At 39.3% G+C, this 19028-nt stretch overlaps 1 protein-coding gene across 2 annotated transcripts in view; it reads right to left on the bottom strand.

Annotated features, from left to right (window-relative positions):
* The window catches only part of grm1b (glutamate receptor, metabotropic 1b), a 32988-nt gene extending 15984 nt beyond the window's left edge, over positions 1 to 17004 (bottom strand). Inside the window, exons 1-7 of one of the 2 annotated variants that reach the window (XM_036150355.1) lie at positions 16824 to 17004; positions 15550 to 16378; positions 10935 to 11184; positions 5779 to 6014; positions 5528 to 5542; positions 1570 to 1816; positions 116 to 284 (exon numbers count right to left, since the gene is read on the bottom strand). In XM_036150355.1, coding sequence (XP_036006248.1) covers positions 116 to 284; positions 1570 to 1816; positions 5528 to 5542; positions 5779 to 6014; positions 10935 to 11184; positions 15550 to 16264 — 1632 coding nt within the window. In that variant the 5' untranslated portion in view covers positions 16265 to 16378; positions 16824 to 17004. The remainder of the gene's footprint in view (positions 1 to 115; positions 285 to 1569; positions 1817 to 5527; positions 5543 to 5778; positions 6015 to 10934; positions 11185 to 15549; positions 16379 to 16823) is intronic. The other variant, XM_036150356.1, reaches the window with a different exon arrangement.
* Positions 17005 to 19028: the final 2024 nt, after the last annotated feature.

Genomic DNA, 19028 nt, shown 5'->3' with positions numbered 1-19028 from the left:
CTTGATAAAGTTATCAATTACAATGTATTAACCTTTTATTGGGGTTAGAGTTATAGTAGTAGGGCAAAAACCTTAAACATGTTAGAAATCAGAATGTTAGAGACAAGTTCTGAACCTTTATTTCTCCTTTGGAGCAGGGCTCACTGCAGACGGAGCGGACCATGTCACTGCTGTTCATCTGGATCATCTCCTCATCGAGACTCAGCATGCCCTCGTGCCAGGAGCCGATGTTGATGTAGTCATAAACTCCAGGCTCCACATGCTGGAAGTTCATGATCTCATACCTGTGTGTAGATGGACAGGAGAAAGAAGATGATATGGTTATTAAAAGAGAGAATGTGCTTTTTTTAAATAAAAGATAACTGAGATATAGTCTATTTTCCCATCTTGTATTGCCAAAGTCTGTGATATTTATTTTTTATTTTTTACCTTAACAGTCTGTATTTTCCTTCGGGATAGACTCCTTGCCGATTTGTTAGACTTAAAGGGGACATGTCATGCAAAATCCACTTTTTGAGCCCTTCAATACATTTTATTGTGTACTTTGAGTCTCTAGGATTTCAGGAATGTTGAATGTAGTCGGTCCAGGTGCTGCGTAAATATCTTTATATTCTGTTTGGGTCACATTTTTCAATCCTTTCAGTTTTCTCTATTCTCTGTTATATTTTTGGAACAACTATGTCAACGTATTTGCTGCAAAGCTGCTAAACAAGGTAATGGACTTCCTGTTAACAAATTTTGTAATTCCGGCTTTTTAATTTCTCGTTGCAATTTTGTTTTCCAAGCTGATGGATGCTGAAGCTACAAGTGGATAAGTGAAAATCTTTGGCTGTTGGGTCCCCCAGCATACTACAAAAATGTCTCAACGGGGTGCACCGTAACAGTCTGCAACCAGGAGTGGGGTGGGGTGTGAAGTGTCTCCTTTAGATTTAAAGAGACAGCAGCAAAACAAGTTGCTCTCAGGTGAACAGGAGCAAAAGAGGGATTGTGGTGCAACACAGACTAAAGCATTGATGTCCCACTTTATATTTATATGGTCTAAGGGGACTTTAACCATGTATCCCTGTTCTCCACCCTCCACATTTTTAAACAGTATGTTACCTGCAAAACTAGAGACAATAAAATATTAGACATACTGTATGCAAATTACAAAGAGGCATACAGTTCATCACCCCTCCCACCCCTGGGCTGCTCGGATCATTACTTGGTTCACCGCCAGCCTGTGTATGAACCCCTTGTGCAGAGAACAAGTTGTGACACACTGTGAGGAAATGGTCAGGGGAGGCAGAAGAAACCCTGAGAGACTGCTTCAGTTCCATTGTATGGGATGAGCTGAGCAATCCTCATGGGGAGGACATAGATGAAATAACTGAACACATCACAGACTACATCAACTTCTGTGTGGGCTGTACTGTGCCGCTAATGCAGATTAGGTGTTTTTCCATCAGCAAGCCCTGGATAAACCCTGAGATAGAATCTTTGCTAAGGTAGAAATGAGATTTATATTTTCTGTTGACAATTTTAGTGGCATACCATTATGCTTCCAACCAAATGCATCCAGTAGCCTACCTTCCAGGTGAGTCTCCATTCTCATCAAACCATATGTCCTCTCCAGATACTCCTGTGAAGGAGGTCTTGAGTAGAAAGTCCAACAAGTGGCTCCCATCGATGGGTTTCATGTTATCACACAGCCCCACGTGGCCAGGACAGAGGTGGGAGTGCATGTCGTGCAGACCGTGCGCCATGGCGTAGATGGCATTGATGACAAAGCCCATCTTGCTGTCTTGAACATAGTTGTCTTCAAGACTTTCATAACCTGCCCACAAATGAGACAACAGTAAAGATTCTCCCTCAAGATAAAATGTATTCATTTAAAAGAAGGAAAAGCCATACAGTGCTTTATTAGTGCAAGCAATAGCATGTTTTATGTCATTTCCTAATTTCAGATGTACCCAGCAGGTTGTCTGGCAGGATGCAAGATATTACAAAGGTGTGAAAGGGTGCACACAGATGCAAAAATTGTTCTCTGAACTCAGACTGCTAAAAAGGCGCTTCTTTTCCTCTGCGGGAGATTGCTTTTAAAGAACTGGAAGTCTCGGGAAATGGCTTCAAAGAAATCTTGTTACCATGGCAAAACTATTCATGCTTGGATTCATGACTCAGGATTCAATTAGAGATGGTCCAACTCTCTTAAAGACCTGTACCACAACGATTCTGTGTTCTGCTCAAACACAGTCATGTCCCAACGTGTCCTGTTTTCTCCCTTTTATTTATCTAATTTCATCTCTCATTGCAGGAATCAATAAATACATAAAAAAAGAATATTAGAGTGTGTGATCTTTCAAACACACCCTATCAGTTCAGTATAAGGAAAGCTGTAGAAAGCAGTTACTTTGTTAAAAAGTGTTTCACATTCAGTGCGCTACATTTGCTTAAACAGCAATGTACATACTGCATGCGGTTTCTGGGTTTTAATATGATATTTTCTCTTTGTGAAAAATCGGCCACGATCAAATCCCTCTCGCAGAGATCTTTTTGTATAAATAGCTGTGTTCAAAGTTTATATTTTTTGCTGAAGGTTCGTGAAGTCAAATTTTTTTAGTGATGAAAATTAAAGAGACTAATACTAATGTATTACACTGCAGCCTTTACCTTCACTAAAGATACAGGATAGCATTATCCTGTAAAAAGATATTCTAATATATCCTCTTAAACATTTACTTGTTTTGTCATGTGACATTTTTTCATTCAGACCTTATGTGTAAATACATAACAAGGCTGAAGGAAAGCCTATTAGACGCTGCAAATTACCCTAGAACACACAGCCAGAGCCATAATGAAATGAGTTGGGTCAAAGCATACTCTTGTATTAAAAATGTGGACATGCTTTTAAGGCACTGTCAAAGGATTAAAAGTTGTATCAGCAATGAGAACATTCATTGTGTCTAATCTAGACTAGGTATATGATGCTCATGGGTACTAATTGTGCGGTTTATTATAAATGATGAGAGAACCAGCCAAAATATAATAGTGTTTAAAAACTGCCTTTTATTATTGGGTTGTTATATTTCAGTCGTATTTAACTGTGGTTTACTTGAATGCCTGTGTGATAATGGTGGTGCCAACAGTAGGCGCCCTCATTTTAGCCTAATTATTTGTGTATTCAGGCTTTTCACTTTGCATATCTGAGCACCTCCATCAAGCCTGGTCAGAAGAGGTCTGCCAGTGTTTCACCTGACTAAGTGACTATCCAAACAATTATCCTGATTGTCCTTCTTAGGGTCGCTGTCTGTTGTGGTCGTTGGCAAGCAGCGGGGTACTGCCTGGACAGAGAGTCCAAGAGACTAGTATGATCCAATTTAAACCCAGACAGATTTTCTTCCCTGAATGCATTCCTTGGAGACTGATTGCTTCATTCCTCTCCAAAACTGAGTTGCATCTATGACTCTATGAGCTCTGAAACATCTATAAGTTACAGTGGACAGGACAGCAGCAGTTTCTGATATGATTAGTATGGCTCCTTGCCCAGGGAAGCATTTCATCAAGGTAGCATTGTGGTAGGAACAAACCACCAACCCTCAGTGTGAGCACTAACTAAAGATGCCCTCACCCTTATCGGCTGATGATGGTAAGTTGGTGTCTGAGTGATAGATTCCTAGTCAGCGCTATATTAAGGGGTTATTTCACTCTGCCATGAAAATATTAGTATAATTTGATAAAATTGAAATATAATTTGATCAGCTATATTCCAAAATATAAAATACCCCGACTGTTAAGACATGAGGTGGATTGGTCTATGTTGAACTGAGATTTCTTGATTTATGAAACTTTGCCTGTCTAAAAAAAGAGTTTGTTTAATGATATTTTGCATCAGCATGACCTTTGATGGAGACATGCATTGGAACTGATTGTGTGGACTGGCCAAATTGTTTAAAATTGACCAAATTATTTTACACTAATCAAAGATTTCTCAAAACATTGTTTGAAAACAATATCAGGGCGCAGAAGGAAGGCCGTGGCCAGGGAGCGATCCATCCAATAAGCACCACTGACCTGACTGCGCAGATTTTAAGGAGAACAGTTCACATAACTCTTCTTACCGTTGCGTTTAGACGTTGTGCCAACAACTATTTATTACATCATTGTTTTGCTGTCGCTGGCTTTGCATTCCCATCTCTCGTTATTTATTTTCTCTGGGACTTTGTTGAGAATTCATTCAATACTTCCTGAAGGACAGGTTTCCCCTGCTGTACACACCAGCGGGTGACTGTATTTCTTTATAAGCATCTCCCCCTGTATGCTGTGCTCGTCGCAGCTACTGTTGCATCGGGCAATAACGATCTCGAAACGACTGCTGGGAAAGCTGCCTGTGCAAACAAACAAATAAACAGTAACTACAGTTGGGTAGCAGCTGGGTGAGCATCCGAAGGGAGCGACTGGTGATGACCTACTTTAGCAGCTCCTTGGCTTTGACGCTGGCTGCACACGCTAAGCTGTGGGAGAGTCAGTCATGATGCGGTGATGTTATGAAGTCTGCATGCAAGCAGAGGACCTACTGCTGCATGTCGCTATTACTTGGCTGCATGACAGCAGGACTTTGTCTGCATAATATATGAATAGAACTGCGCGGTTTCTGTGCTTACATGCAAATTCAGCGAGATTCAGCCAGTTATTGGGCTGTTTCATACGACTGCGTTAAAGCTCAAAGGGAGGGTGTGAGAGCACAAACGAACCCAATTATTGGGCTCTCGGAACCCAAAAAAACATCCCAATAGCTTGAAATATAAGAGGTCCACTGAGATTAATTGCAAGTGCAAGATTTTCATCAAAGCATGATCATCCCTTCATGTGATTCAACCTTAATGTCAGTCAACCTCTGTGTATATTTTTAAAGGTGAGGAGGGTTTATGGTTCCATTCAGAAAAATTCACTCACCATCTTGGAGTTCTAAACCAAAATAAATTAATAAAATAAACAAGAAATAAAAAAAAATGACTAAACAACACACAGGCGCTCTTTTCCACATAAACAATACGGATTATAGTAATCTGTAGCAAAACATTACAGCTCATGGGAATAAACAAAAGTTTCAGGTTTGTGCATCCGACTAAAGAGATTACAAGAAAAAAAAATTGCAAAAAAGTGCAGAAATTACCATAGTGAGATTTAACAAAAAGTGCAACACAAATCCAGAAAAATAGAGCCAGAGGTGTCAACTAAAAAGTAAAAGAAGTGTTTTGCATGCACCAGTTTATATTTACGTTTATCAATTCCTCAAACATTTCTTCATGTCAAATCCAAGACGGTTTAAGGAAAATCTTTGTTTTTATAAACACTCATATTTTATGATTAAAAACGTAAATATACAAGCTTTTTTTCTGAAAATAAAAATTATGAATAAATAAAAGAAGTGTATCGTTAAGAAAAACATTCGGAAACATGCTTGTTGAGCATTGTTTCAAGAAAACAAGAACCAAAGCTAATGCATTCACGGTGTTCCTTTAATAATGAAAAGCACTTAATTTACCTAGATCATCATCCTCTGTGAAGCCAAGTGACACACAAATGAACAATATGAAAAACTAGCGGAGTGCTTTTACCCCCAGGCGATCCAATTCATATTTAAAGAGTTTGCTCCACTTTATGGGGCCTTTTGGCTCCATCCTTTGGGCATTGAACACATCACAACATTTCAGAACAACAAACTAATACATTCTCTGTAAACTAAGAAATATGTGCAGGAAACTTCACGATAACTCGACGGGCTGTGCATCTCACCTGAGCAATTGCGTGCGTAGTTCAGGTTCTCCTGCGGGTGTCCGGGAAGGCGGCACTGGAAGCGGTGCTGCCAGAACTCCGGGAACCATGGGTTGCGTGTGTTTGTGCTGAGCTTGAGCTTTAGGAAGTAGCTGTCGAAGGAGGAGACCTCTTCAGAGTGCAGCTTCACGGTGAGGCCACCAACAGCCTCATGCTCATATCCCTCCACCACCTCAACGCGGTCTGCCCAGCCGTCACTGCAGAGAACAACACACCGAAGTCAGATGCCATCACATCACTTTGATGCCTTGAACAAGCAGTCCGTTCGATTTTGATCTCCTTTCTCAATTCAGATATTGAATAACAGGATGAAAACAAGGGAAAGACATATCCCTCATACCTTTGAATGTTTTTTGGTTTTACTGGTAATGTTACAACCACATGTATTGGGATTTTACAGAATAGATCAACCCTTTTTTTTAATGCAAAACAGCAAATTCAATCAGATTTCACAAAGAGAGAACAACAACATTCAGGTCTTGCCCCAGATTCTGAATTAGATTTAGACCTAAACTTCATCTGGGTCAACCTAACACATGAATATGCTTTGACCTAAACCATTCCATTGCAGCACTAGCTGTATGTTGTAGTGACTGCTGTCCTTCTGGAAAAGTGAACCTCTGCCCCAGTCCCGAGTCTATTGCGTCATCTAACTGGTTTAATTTCAGGACTGCCCTCAATTTAGCTTAATCGGTGGTAAATGGTAAATGGTTTACGCTACAGTCAGTCATTCACCCATTCACACACACATTCCCACCCTGACGGTGTTGTGAGCTATGTTAGCAGCCACAGCTGCCCTGGGGTGGACTGACAGAAGCGAGGCTGACATACATCATTGCCACGAGGTTCTCTGACCACCGCCATTAGGCAACGCAGGTGAAGTGTCTTGCCCAAGAACACAACGACTGAGACAGAGTTAATTTGTTCAGTTCAGAGTTGCAGCCACTACATGTGGCTTTGATTTTAGACACACTTTTACAAGTGTTTCATCACTGTGTGATTACAACTGTAATCAGGTTTTATCACAGCTTACAGCTGATGATGCGAGGAGCTACCGTATTGGATTTGACAATCGGCCTTAGGGGAAAATCCGACTTTACCCGTTCCAGTTGATTCTTCCGATCGGGAAGTCAGAATTTGCGACTGCAACTGGAACGCAGCATTTATGTTTTGCAGTCAAGCATAAAATCACAGAAAAACATATTTTTAGTTTATCATGTGGTAAAATGAATTCCAAAAGGTATGAGATGGCCTACTTTTGCTAACCACAGTATGTTCATGCACGGCTAGTGTTTTATTTACATGTTAACAGACAGACTACATCAACACATTGTTTGTTTGTTTTTTTTGTTTTTTTAGAAAGTGTTTCTTTGTATTATTTTATCATCAATTGTAGTTTTTTATTCATATAATTAGAAACATTGGAAATATTTCAAAACAGCCATCAGTCCTCTTAATATGTACTTCATTTTTGAGTAGCCATGAATATAAAGTTGTTCCATTTAAACAACCTGTTGCCTAACTCTTGCAAATCAGTGGGAGCCCGACTTAAATTCAGAGTTTATCTGAAATACCCTCCTTTGTTTCCATGATTCGGTTTTCCAGTTTCTGAGGGGTGTGCAGTCCTCACTGTACTTGCTGAGAAAAGATAAAAAAAGCCTCCAAGTCCACTGACACATTCACAAGTCCGGTGAGAATTCACAGATTAGCAGTGTAGCTGTGCAGTCTGCCCTCAAGAGATACACGTACCCACCCAGCTCACACACTTCGGGCCTCAAGAGAGAAAATCAGTGTCTGCTCTGGTCATAATCTCTATTTACTGCATGTGTCGCCTATTATAGTTGACAATTTGTCTGTCGATACTTATTCATATTAATCTCCTCCAACAAAAAAAAAAGAAAGATGCTGAAGAAAAAAAAACATTTAAATATTATCTATCTAAAATAACTTGATTTTGATTTAGGTTGCTAATGCAATGAGTGTTTTTATAATGAATTAATGCCGTCTGTGTTACATACATGTAATACAGTTTATAAATGGAGAACAATCTTCCTTTACAGACATTAGGAAGATATTCAAACTTGTTTTTCGACCGCAATGATAATCTTAAAGGAATTTGAAATGTCTGCTATGTTTATTCGCAACATTTCAGCTATTTTTTTTTTTTGGGGGGGGGGGGTTGTAGCTTTCAAATAATAAGAGTTAACAGAGTTTTTAAATACTGGGTCATAATAAGCAATAAGCAGAGGCGACCTTATTTAGCAGTCAAAGTGTGAGATTAATTTAAAATGACTGAGGCTCTTCTTACTCTCCTTACTTACTTGTTTTCTTGCATTTAGCTCCTTTGGTCTTCTACCCAACTTTGACCAGCCTTCATATTCACTGCTGAAGAAAAGCATCCCTTCACCTTGAGACTGCCATATTGCCAAAATATTTCACTGACTGTAAGTAAGGTTGTGCCTGGTAGTGAAAGGAAAAATATAGATGTTTAATTTTTTTTCTTACAAACAAAACAAGGAAAATATGGTGTTTATTTGTTTTTGTCCTCCTGTATGGAACCAGCTGGTGAGACTGGCTTAGGTTATCCTGATCAAGTCCTGCAGTTTAGCTGCAGGCTTAAGCTGTCGGATGACATTGTAACCACTTTTCCAAACTCTGCTATGTTCTCTTACTACTCTCCAAGCATGCATTATCTGGAGTTAGTGTTGCCATAAATGTTTGTTCACCATATCTTCTCCTGGATTGGGCCACTGGCCCTTTCATTGCTGCAAATAACTTCATGCTGTTATATCTTTGGGTCTTTATTTTTAGGCTCTCGCTTGGTTTTGTATTTTGGACTATCATGGGTTGTCTGTTGTTATCAATAACATTGTTTTATTTTCATGTCTTTTGTATGTGTGTTAAGTTTCTCGGCTCTTTCTTGCGTGCTCTCTTGGTTTAGCTTATTTTTTTACTGCTTGGCTTTTTCTTGTTGTTAGTAGATGCTTTTGTGTTCTTGTTCAGTTCTGTGTTCGGCTGTGTTTTTTAGTCACCGCTGCACAGTAAATACTAATTCTTGCTGTGTGAAATTAGTATTAAACCTAGGGCACAGCAATCACTTTCCTGACTAAAACTTCCTCATTGAACAAATTGCTGTTTATCCGCAGGACAAAAATATCCCACCTCGAAGCCATATTCTGGTTGTAAAAGTTAAAGCCAGTCACACGTTTTGGCTTGGCCGACACTTCAAGAATGAGCTGACAAAGGCTGTGCAGTACGACAGTACGACAGTCTCAGCTGTACCTGGCCATCTGCTTCTCAGCTTCACGCCACCCCCCGGCCAACACTCCAAGTGCCAAAAACCTGCAGCTCTGACGTCAGCACACACACACATACTGTACAGTACTCTGACGCCAAACATTTGTACTCAATTCAGCTCCCAACAGCAAAGCTGAAACTACTTTTTTTTATATATAAAGTAGTTCTGCATGAGAGGGGAGTGTTATTTGAAATAGATTAGAAGAGAGGAGAACAAAATGTACATCTTTTATCCAGTTCCAGAGCAATGGGGGCATCACTTTGGAGATGATTAAAAGAGTTGTTTGTTGTTTGGAAGGTGTGGGATTTGTGGTGTGAGAATAGCCATCTCTGCCATCCTCCACACAACAGAACAGAGGATCGGATGGCTGATGACCAGCACCTCCAGGCTTTTCAGTTGGCCTGCCGCACAGGCGCCTGCATGTGTTCACATACTGCATTGCTCTAAAAAACATTTTCCTTTTTAGAAGTCTCCTTGACCCAGAAAACACACAGTCAGACACACATGCTGCTTTTCTGCACTCTTCCCATCAGCCATCGAAGGTTCAGCAGCCATGCACGAAGCATGGGAGACGGTAACCAATTTATTTCATGCATGTAGTTGAACATTTGGGATTCAGAAAGACTGGGGTGACAATTTGATGCATGAACAGGAGAAACACATGACCAGTGAAGCATCTATAATAAATGAAAGAGATTTAACTTTAATCATAGCCTCATTTCAGCTGCTGAAACAACTCCTAACCTGACCAGCGATGAACTGAGCCTCCACAATAGGAGAACTCCTGCCATATTAGCTTTGATGTTCATTATTGCACATTCCCCATAATATGCTGGAGGTGCTGTCCCATATTAGCCCATCCTGGCTGTGATCTGACAGGGAGCGGGAAAGCTCGCTGCGTGGATGCATTATTCATCAGTGAGCCTGACTCAAAGCATCGTCTGCTTTCAGAGGAACTCTTCGGTTTGTGTGAACTTTTGCTTGATTCACCCTGAGAACATCTTGATGCCAAAATGAGGAATCTAACATCCATATCTCAATCAGGAATGAATTATGTCCTTTCTCCTTAAAGGGGACATTTCATGCCAAATTCACTTTTTTTTGCCTTTAAATACAATTTGTTGTGTACTTGGAGTCTCTAAGAGTGCAGAAAAATTTAATTTATGGATGGATATCTTTATACTCTCTTTGGGTCATATATATCAAAGCTGTTCAGTTTTCTCTGTTCTCTATTATGTTTTCTGAACAATTATATGTCACAGTATTTGCTGCAGAACTGCTAAACAAGGTCATGGACTTCCTGTGTATAAGTTTTGCAAATCCACCACAATTATTATTATTTTTTTTGCCGAGATTGTGTAGTCCAAGCTCCAAGCTCAAGGACTAATTGTCAATGATGTGGTAATTACTAATCGTCACATACATACAACAAGAAATTGAATTATATTTCATGAAGATACAAAACATTTTCTGAAATAAATCCATCTCTTGTGGACAAAGAGGGATAGTGAAAGAATCCATATTCCAGAAGGCACAACATGCTCTTTTGATAGAGCCATTGGATGTAGTTTTAAGCCCTTATTGGTACCATTAGTAAGAAGCTGATCTGAGTTTCATAGCCTTTAAGATTCTCTATGAACCCGCTGCAAATTCTACTAAACAGAAGCAAGGCTAATAGCAACTTTTGATTATTAACGTTTCACCTTTATTCATCCCCCCTGCAATTTTTTTTTTAATTAAATATCAAAAATAAATAAATAAAAAACACACATCTAATGAACCTGGAAGCCCCTTTGGCGAAACATTCTCTATAACGAACCTGCCAATTAGGAGGAACTCTCCTGCTACTCCGAGCCGCCTCATAGCCATGAGCAGCCCGCGGACTGTCATGCCTTCACAGAAGCAGACAACAACCCTGGCTTTGGGGAGACGCTCCCGCAGCTTTCTGAGCAGCCGGTCGAAGTGCTTCTCCCCGGCGTTGCTGTAGATTTTGTCAGAATGAGCGATGCAGAGGCCTTCCTGGGAGGCGAGCTCTTTGAACGCTTCCATCCCGCTCTCGCCATAGTTACCTGAGGAAGACAAGAGAAGCTGTCAGCTGAGGATCCTTTCCGGGAAAAAGGAAATGATCAATAGATCTTCATTCATAACTTTACTCTGCTGGGTAGTTTTCTGATCCAGTGAAGTGCTGCTTAACACAAACCATCAGCTCTCACACCACGCATTATCAGATACTGTCAGAAAAGAATGTATGAAGCAAGCATGATATTTGACTCCAAATTTCATGCCTGGGGAGGGAGTTTGATTCCCTATAATATTGTTGTAATTTCCATACAGTGCAAAAGTATCACAGTATTTTTCCCCATGTATTTAGCTCCATCTATCTTAGAACAAACTCTTGCTTGTTACCCTGACCCTGTTGAAGAAATCCATCCTCTGACCATAATGTCTCCTCTATCATGTGTTACCATGGGGACAATTCTTGAACATGTGTAGAGTTAGTTTTCCAGTTTGCCTTCAACCCTAAAAAGTTAAGTTTTGGTCTAATCTGACCAGAGTAGCTTCCTCCACATGCTTTCTGTGCCACCCACATGGCTTTTTGTGGCTTTCATTGACCATCGTCTCCACAGGCCAGATCTGTGGATAATAGATTCTTCCACCTGAACCTTGGCTTCAGGTGGAAACAATCTTGTGTTGTTTTTCTCTGGATTTTATCTAGAGGTTCTAGGCAAACAGGGTCTGAATACATAAATATTGTAAATATTTGCCTTCTACTACAAAATGATCCCCTGCTTTCTGTTGGTCTGTCACAAAAAAAATTCACAATAAATCCTATTGAGGCTTGTGGTTTTGACATTTTAGTTCAAGGGTTATGATTACTTCTACAAATCATTGTACTAATAAATATAGCTTAAACGCAATATTTATGTTTCCGTGTCTATTTAAATCCTGCCAAAATGACTTGATTGTGGGGATGTAAAAGGTGGAAGATGACTTTCACAAGTGTATTATTTTTTTGTTATGAATAGACATACAGACATATTCAATAAATTAAAATATTACCAAAAAGTAGTTTGTTACATAAACCCAATTAACTAAGATAAACACATTACATAGATTAATTACTCACAGACTGATGTTTTAAAGCCCTTATTTCTGATAATAGCACTGATTTTTTTTGGTTACATGTAATGAAAACAAATAATTAAGATTAGAAAATTACATCAAACTAATTAAAATTAATGTTTAATACAGAAACGTTGGCCTAATGAAAAGTATGTTTAATACTTCCCTAAAGGTTTTCTTCAAAGGGTACTTTTAATTTGACAAATGAGCCTCATACACACACACAAACACACAAACACACACACACACACATCCATTTATATACTGTATACACACACACACACACACACACACACACACACACACACCCATTTATATACTGTATACACACACACACACACACACACACACACACACACACACAATGTAGCTGCTGTTATGCTGATTTGATTTGTTTCACAATGCAAGCGTTGGAACCTGAATTCCTTGTTTTTACCCACAAACTTAGTGAATAGAGTTAATTCTAATTCTGATTTGTTTTTTTTTTAATTTAATACTTGACATCCAAATGAACAAAAGTGTTACATTCCTCAAAAATAACAAATTAAATGGCTTTTAGAAAGAAATTGAATGAGTTATGAAGACAATTGTAATTTTAAAAGACTTCAAATGAGCAATGCTTCTGATAAGCAAAGAAACCCACAAAACAGGGTGCCTCATGGACAGAGATCACAATGATGGCTACAATGTCTGTTTGCAAGCTTGTATAATATAGTAATATTACACATTCTTGGCAGCATAACAATTTCACATTTGAAAAATGTAAAAAGAAACGTGGATGGACTGTGTGTCATACAGCAGCCTAGACAAAGAGCAGGATGCAGGTCCGGTGGAAAAGGGCATTTTGTTGCATTATTCAACAACAAACGTCAATGTATCTGGCACCAAGTGAAAGGTGAAAAAAATAATTTAAACAAATAAAAACTGTGGCATGCATTTGAAATTAGCCCACCTTGATTCTTTCAGCCCTAAAAAAGTAACTAACTGTTTTCACAAGTCACCTAATTACTAAATGGAGTCCATCTGTGGGTATGGCACAACTCCAACGCTTCACCTCAATGGCCAGGAAAGGAGAGCAATAATCAGAGAAGCAGCCAAGAGGAACCTTTAATCAATAAGTCGTGAACTCCACGAATCCTGTCTTTTGTGGAAGAGTGGCAAGAGGGAAGTTATTGTAAGTTTAGAGGTTGCCAAGGCTATGGTACTCTGGTCAGATTCGACCAAAATCAGACTTTTTAGCCTCCCTTTGTGTGGTGGAAAACTAACACCTGGTGTGATCACCCTGAACAGATCAGAGTGCGAAGACAAAACTCACTTATTGTATGCTTTCTCATCTCATCAAACATCATACCAACGAATGTTTAAAAAAAACTATCTGTAAAGTGAATTTTTGACTCCAAAATTATTTGATTTTTTTAAAGGAATGTAATATGGATGATCAACAGATTAAATGATCTTTCTATTGTTTTAGTTAGGTTGTAAACTGACTGGTTCTTTTACACGGGAGAAGCTATTACCAACAGGCTGCCCTCTTTGTCTTTCTTCCTCTGAATTAACTTACGGGAGATACCAACATCACAAGCAACTATCTAAAAGTGAAGACCTTGCTTCTGTCTATAACCACCGTCTATTAAATAAAGCAGTATAGATACTGTACATGCTACTACTCTGATGACGGATGTTTCGATAACCAGACCAACTTCTTCTCAGAAACAGTTATGATCTCCTGAAACATGATTTCTGTGATCCTCTCGTCTTAATGAAGAAAATATATTTATTTTCAATGAAAGAAGAGCTGCTCGTTTATTAAAGAATTTCATAAAGGACCTCTTTATGTGGTCTGAGTGTTTGCTCATGTTTCTTCAGGAAAATATAGTTTTCCAAAGCTTGCAAACTTTATCACTCGTGTCAATCTGGTGCTACTTAATTTTTTTCCAGCAACGGTGTGCTTGCAAAGATGTGTTGTGATTTAGGACTTATTTTAATAACAAAATGAAACCTTACAAGATCGAGGCGATGTGGCGACAAACAGAGAACCCAGCAAAGAACCAAGGTGCAACAGGAGCCTAAATAATGGGGAAAACAGGTGAGTGGCATGAAGGCTAATTAAGGTGAGTGGAACCACAAGGTGGAAACACAGGGGAAAACAGAAACAAAACAGAAACAAGAAGCTCATACATAACTGAATCAAAAGACAAACATTCAAAGATCGTGACAATCAGTCCCAGTAAAAGAGATTCAAATTGACTGATTTATTTCAGTAGCTTAATTCATACATAACCTTTAACCAGGCATTCAAATAAATAAAAGCAAAAGTAACATACAACAACATTTTTCTTTTCTTTTTTTTTTTTTTTGTGGAAATAAAAATCAGAAAAATGTGGTATGGTTTTCTATTCTTCCAACGAGTAGCAGAACCATCTTTCACAATAATTACTGCTGCCCATCTTTTGCATTATGTCTACCAGATTTCCACATCCTCTGACCTGGTCTCAAGTCTTTTTTGGGTTCTAAAAGATTTTTTTTCAGTTTCGCCCTGCTTTAAGCTCTACCCACCTTCCCATCAACTCTGAACATCTTCACACAAGTGCCTCCAGATCATGACGCTTCCATGTTCACTGTTGGCTTCATCTTTTCAAGGTGAAGTAATCCGCAGTGTTAGTTTTAGTTTAAAAAGGTTCAATTTTGGTCTCATCTGTGTTGTGTCCAGCCTACATGGCTTGTGATGGTGTTTTTACCGGCTTTCTGTTAGCGGTAGTTTGCCACCCTTGCATACAAAGCCAGTTTTGTGGAGTTAAAAAAACAATTGTCCTGACATCAGATTTTCCCACCTCAGCTGTGGGTTTTTGAAGCTGAGGTCATTGCTCTTCTTGCCCAGCCTGTTAGTTTAGATGGATGGCCGTGTGTTGGTAGGTTTGCAGTTGAGCCCGACTCTTTCCATTTTCAGATGATGGATAGAACAGTCCTCTATAGGATTGGTAAAAGCTTGGGGTATTATTTTACAACCTAATAGTGAAATTGGATACAGGAAGATTAGAGACAATGAAATTCCTGTAGGAGCATGAGAATAAAGGGGCCTGAACACATATGCCCGTTGGCTTTTTTAGTTTATCACTTGACAAAAAAAAAAGAAGAAAATTATGCATATTTTTCCTTCCATTGCCCAACTCTGGACTACTTCGTGTCGGTCCATCACATCAAATCTTAATGCAATTCATGGAAATATGCAGATGTAACATGTCAAAGTGCCACACATTCAAAATAAATATTTTTGCAAGCCACTATATTTCAAAGGAAGAATGATGCCTTACCCTCTGTGTGTACTGCCGACACGTAGGTCCAGTTGTATCTTTTCACAATGTCCAACAGGGCTCTGGCTTGTAGAGTGTCTGAGGGCACAACTCTGAGGAAGTACTTGAACAATGTCTTATCACTGAGATCAATGCTGGTTGCTGAATAGGCAATCTGTGGGATGTTGAACAGCTGCAGAAGGTTTTGGACTTGAATGGCAACTGAGCTAGAGCCGGGGCCGATCACTCCTGCGATGGGTTTCTTAGTTGAAGGCGGCTGACTCGAGGGTGACCCTTCAATGCACCACTTAGAGCCTTCCGCGTCGTCCCGGATGGAGATGAGAGAGTCTCGTATAAACTCAATGCTCTGCTCCAGGGCCACAGAGGAATGCCAGCAGGAGTCCCTGATCTCACAGCCGAGGGTGATGTTTGGTAGCAGGTTGGGGTCCGAGTTTATGCGATCCAGGGTGTGGAACATGGCCTCCACTCTCTGAATGCCGTACTGCTCACGGACTTCTCCACATTTCCTCTCTGCTACCTTCTCCGCCGATGGCTGGTGGTGTACAGAAAACAGGGCGCCTATGATAACATCCCCATCCATTCGCGCCACCAGGCGAGAGGCAGAGCTTGGGACAACTGACCTTTCATATTTTCCTTTGGACAAAACGAATGCCTCAAAGAGCAATACAGGCAAATACAAAATGCTCATTACAGTCAGGTAAATCATGCTTGTCATCGTACAAGTGATGGATATAAAATCATGTCCTTTGGGCCACAGTAGAGGTCCATTAATCCCGTATGGATACAATGGCAACTTCACTGAGCTAGGAGCTTCTTCATTGCGTTTCACCTGCAAGGGAAAAAATTAATATTGCATCTTACAATACTTTTCACACAATTAAAATTCAACTATATGCAATAAAGGGTGCAAACTAATTGAAAAACATATCGACAGAAGGAAAACAAGAACTATGAATTAGGCTTGTTGGAAATATTCGACTGTCTGGGTGACATTAAGTTTCCGGCCACTTGGAAAGCTCTTCGGTTTCAGCACCTTGGACAGCTGCCTGTGTTGCAGTTGAGGGGAATCAGCGGTTTTATTTGCCTCTTCAACTTTTACCCCCAAAAGCATCAGACGCAAAACACGTATCCTCTCTGACCAAAGTATCTATTATAAACAGGGCAATAATTGCACCACAAAACCTTGCATGCACATGCAAATCAGTCAGGAATAGCTGCACGTCTAAACAGTGTTAGGAAGCCTACTGCCTGGCAGCAAACATGAGTTTATTTACCTGCGACAGGCAGCTCGGGATATGCGGGCTCTGTGTCTCCTGTGATGCAGCCAGACTGAACCCCAGCTTCTTCTTGCCAGCAGAACACAGTCAGACCGACTCCCTCTCTTTCTCTCTCTCTCTCTCTCTCTCTTTCTATCTGCACTGATGCCCCCTTCTCCTCTCCCTCACTGCATCTTAAAAGCGGGTCATAGTCACTGCAGTGTCCCTGATCCGAGCGCACAGTTAGTAAACGTCGGGACGGGCGGGACGGTGACGCACTTACAAATGAGATTTTGGGGGCGAAGTATTGGGGTTGACGTGGGGGGAAAAAACATGTATTTGGTGAATAGAGAGGCTACTTTGTAAAGCCAAGGTGACTGTATCAATGCTGTATGATATGGGAAGGCGCACCAAATAGTGACTAGCAGTAAAGGGACTCATCAAACTTCACGTAAATAATCGCTCGTGCTTCGTTTGGTCACTGACAGATGTGATGCACGTGCGGTTTACTGCTGCAGCTGAAAAACGGAGGCCGCTCTCTGGTGACACCATGTGGTGAAAATACGATATGACAGCCTTCGTTTCAGACACAAGTTTGAAATGGGAGGGCTTGTCATTTCGTTCTTTTGCCTCTTCGTTCTTTTGTAGTTTTGATCATTTCGTTTTATGGTATGCTGTACCCCTAATATGACTCCAATAAATAGCACGTACCCGATGGAGGTCGCTTGGGAGTTCCGATCCTTCATATTTCACAGGAATACACATCCCCAAACCCGTCGACGTCCAAAAGTGCCACTATCCAATTAATAGATTAAAGCATATCGTAAAGTATCTTTTATCCATGTAATAATGCAACTAAACCTTTAAAATCACATTAAATAAATACAAACTCTATTTGGAGGTGTCAATCAATTATGAAATACACAATGAAATGTCAAAGTCGTTGTTTAACAATTGAAGTTGTTCAAATTAAAACTGTGGAAATTGCTATTTAATTCCTGTGCTACATCAAAACATGCTTTCAACATAGAAGGGATTTGATTTAAATATGTTTCCGTATTTATTTATGAATGTAATAAAACAATAGCTAAACATAATATTAATACAACATATTTCATCAATATTAGTTTTAGATAGTAATCGGAATCAGAATTAGCTCTATTGTCAATTAATAATTTACACATACAATGAATTTTGGTGATACGATGCTACACATAGAAAACATACAGTTGACATGAGTAAATGTAGAAATACAATATGCAATATAGAACATTATTAAACACAACAAATGCAAGTTGCATAGGAATAACTGAAGAATATATAACAATAACACCATTATTTGGAGAGGAAAAACAACATAGCAGATACTTATATGTACATTATTCTGGATTTGTGTTGTGCAGAAGGCAAAAGGGCATAGTCTACATATTTACATATGTATATAAATACACATATACACATAAAAATAAATAAATATGTGCACACAGACACAGCATGTGTGTATCTTGTGTATGTATTTTTAATTGTTTTTAATTTGTGACATATGAAAATGGTTATTTCACGATTTTAAATAACCACGTTGAATCACTAGGTATATCAACTTTCCCATATGTTATCAAATGTAAATTTATTTAACAGCACATAAATTTGCCTATGTAATTGTGCCATTTTGGCCATCGATGAATGGCCAAAATGGTAAATGAACTGAACTTAGTTCTTGTCCAGTAATACTGATCCCTAAAAGCTTGATACTGGTGGATAATAGTAACATGATGTTGCACTTTTAGAATAAATTATAGGCCTAAATGTGTTTTTGATATTTTATTACTAACTTAAATGTTCAGGAATCTGATTAATTTCAACAAACAATAAAGTTATATAGCAACAAAATGGAAGCGTGGGTGGACAAAAGGCTAGACCCGGGTACGACATGAGGGAACGAAAGGAAAATAGCATACAAAACTGTTTGGTCAAAAACGAAACTTTTCAATGGAAATTGAAAGACGGCTGTCTCTTATTGTGAAAAATGTTTTGTTGTTGTTGTTTTACTTTGAAGCATGGCTTAAAAGCAAAACAAATACATAAAATACAAAACAAAATACAAGAAATTGCTACCTTCTCATACTAATGGAAAAAAAGAAGAATAAAACGAAACATACATTGGTTTAAAAGGATAACTTTTGTGTTTTTATTTCTTACAAAACCATTCCGTTTCCTCTTACG

Source organism: Fundulus heteroclitus, chromosome 19 (assembly GCF_011125445.2).
Source record: "Fundulus heteroclitus isolate FHET01 chromosome 19, MU-UCD_Fhet_4.1, whole genome shotgun sequence".
Taxonomy (NCBI): Eukaryota; Metazoa; Chordata; class Actinopteri; order Cyprinodontiformes; family Fundulidae; genus Fundulus; species Fundulus heteroclitus.
This window is presented reverse-complemented; position numbering and strand designations above follow the sequence as displayed.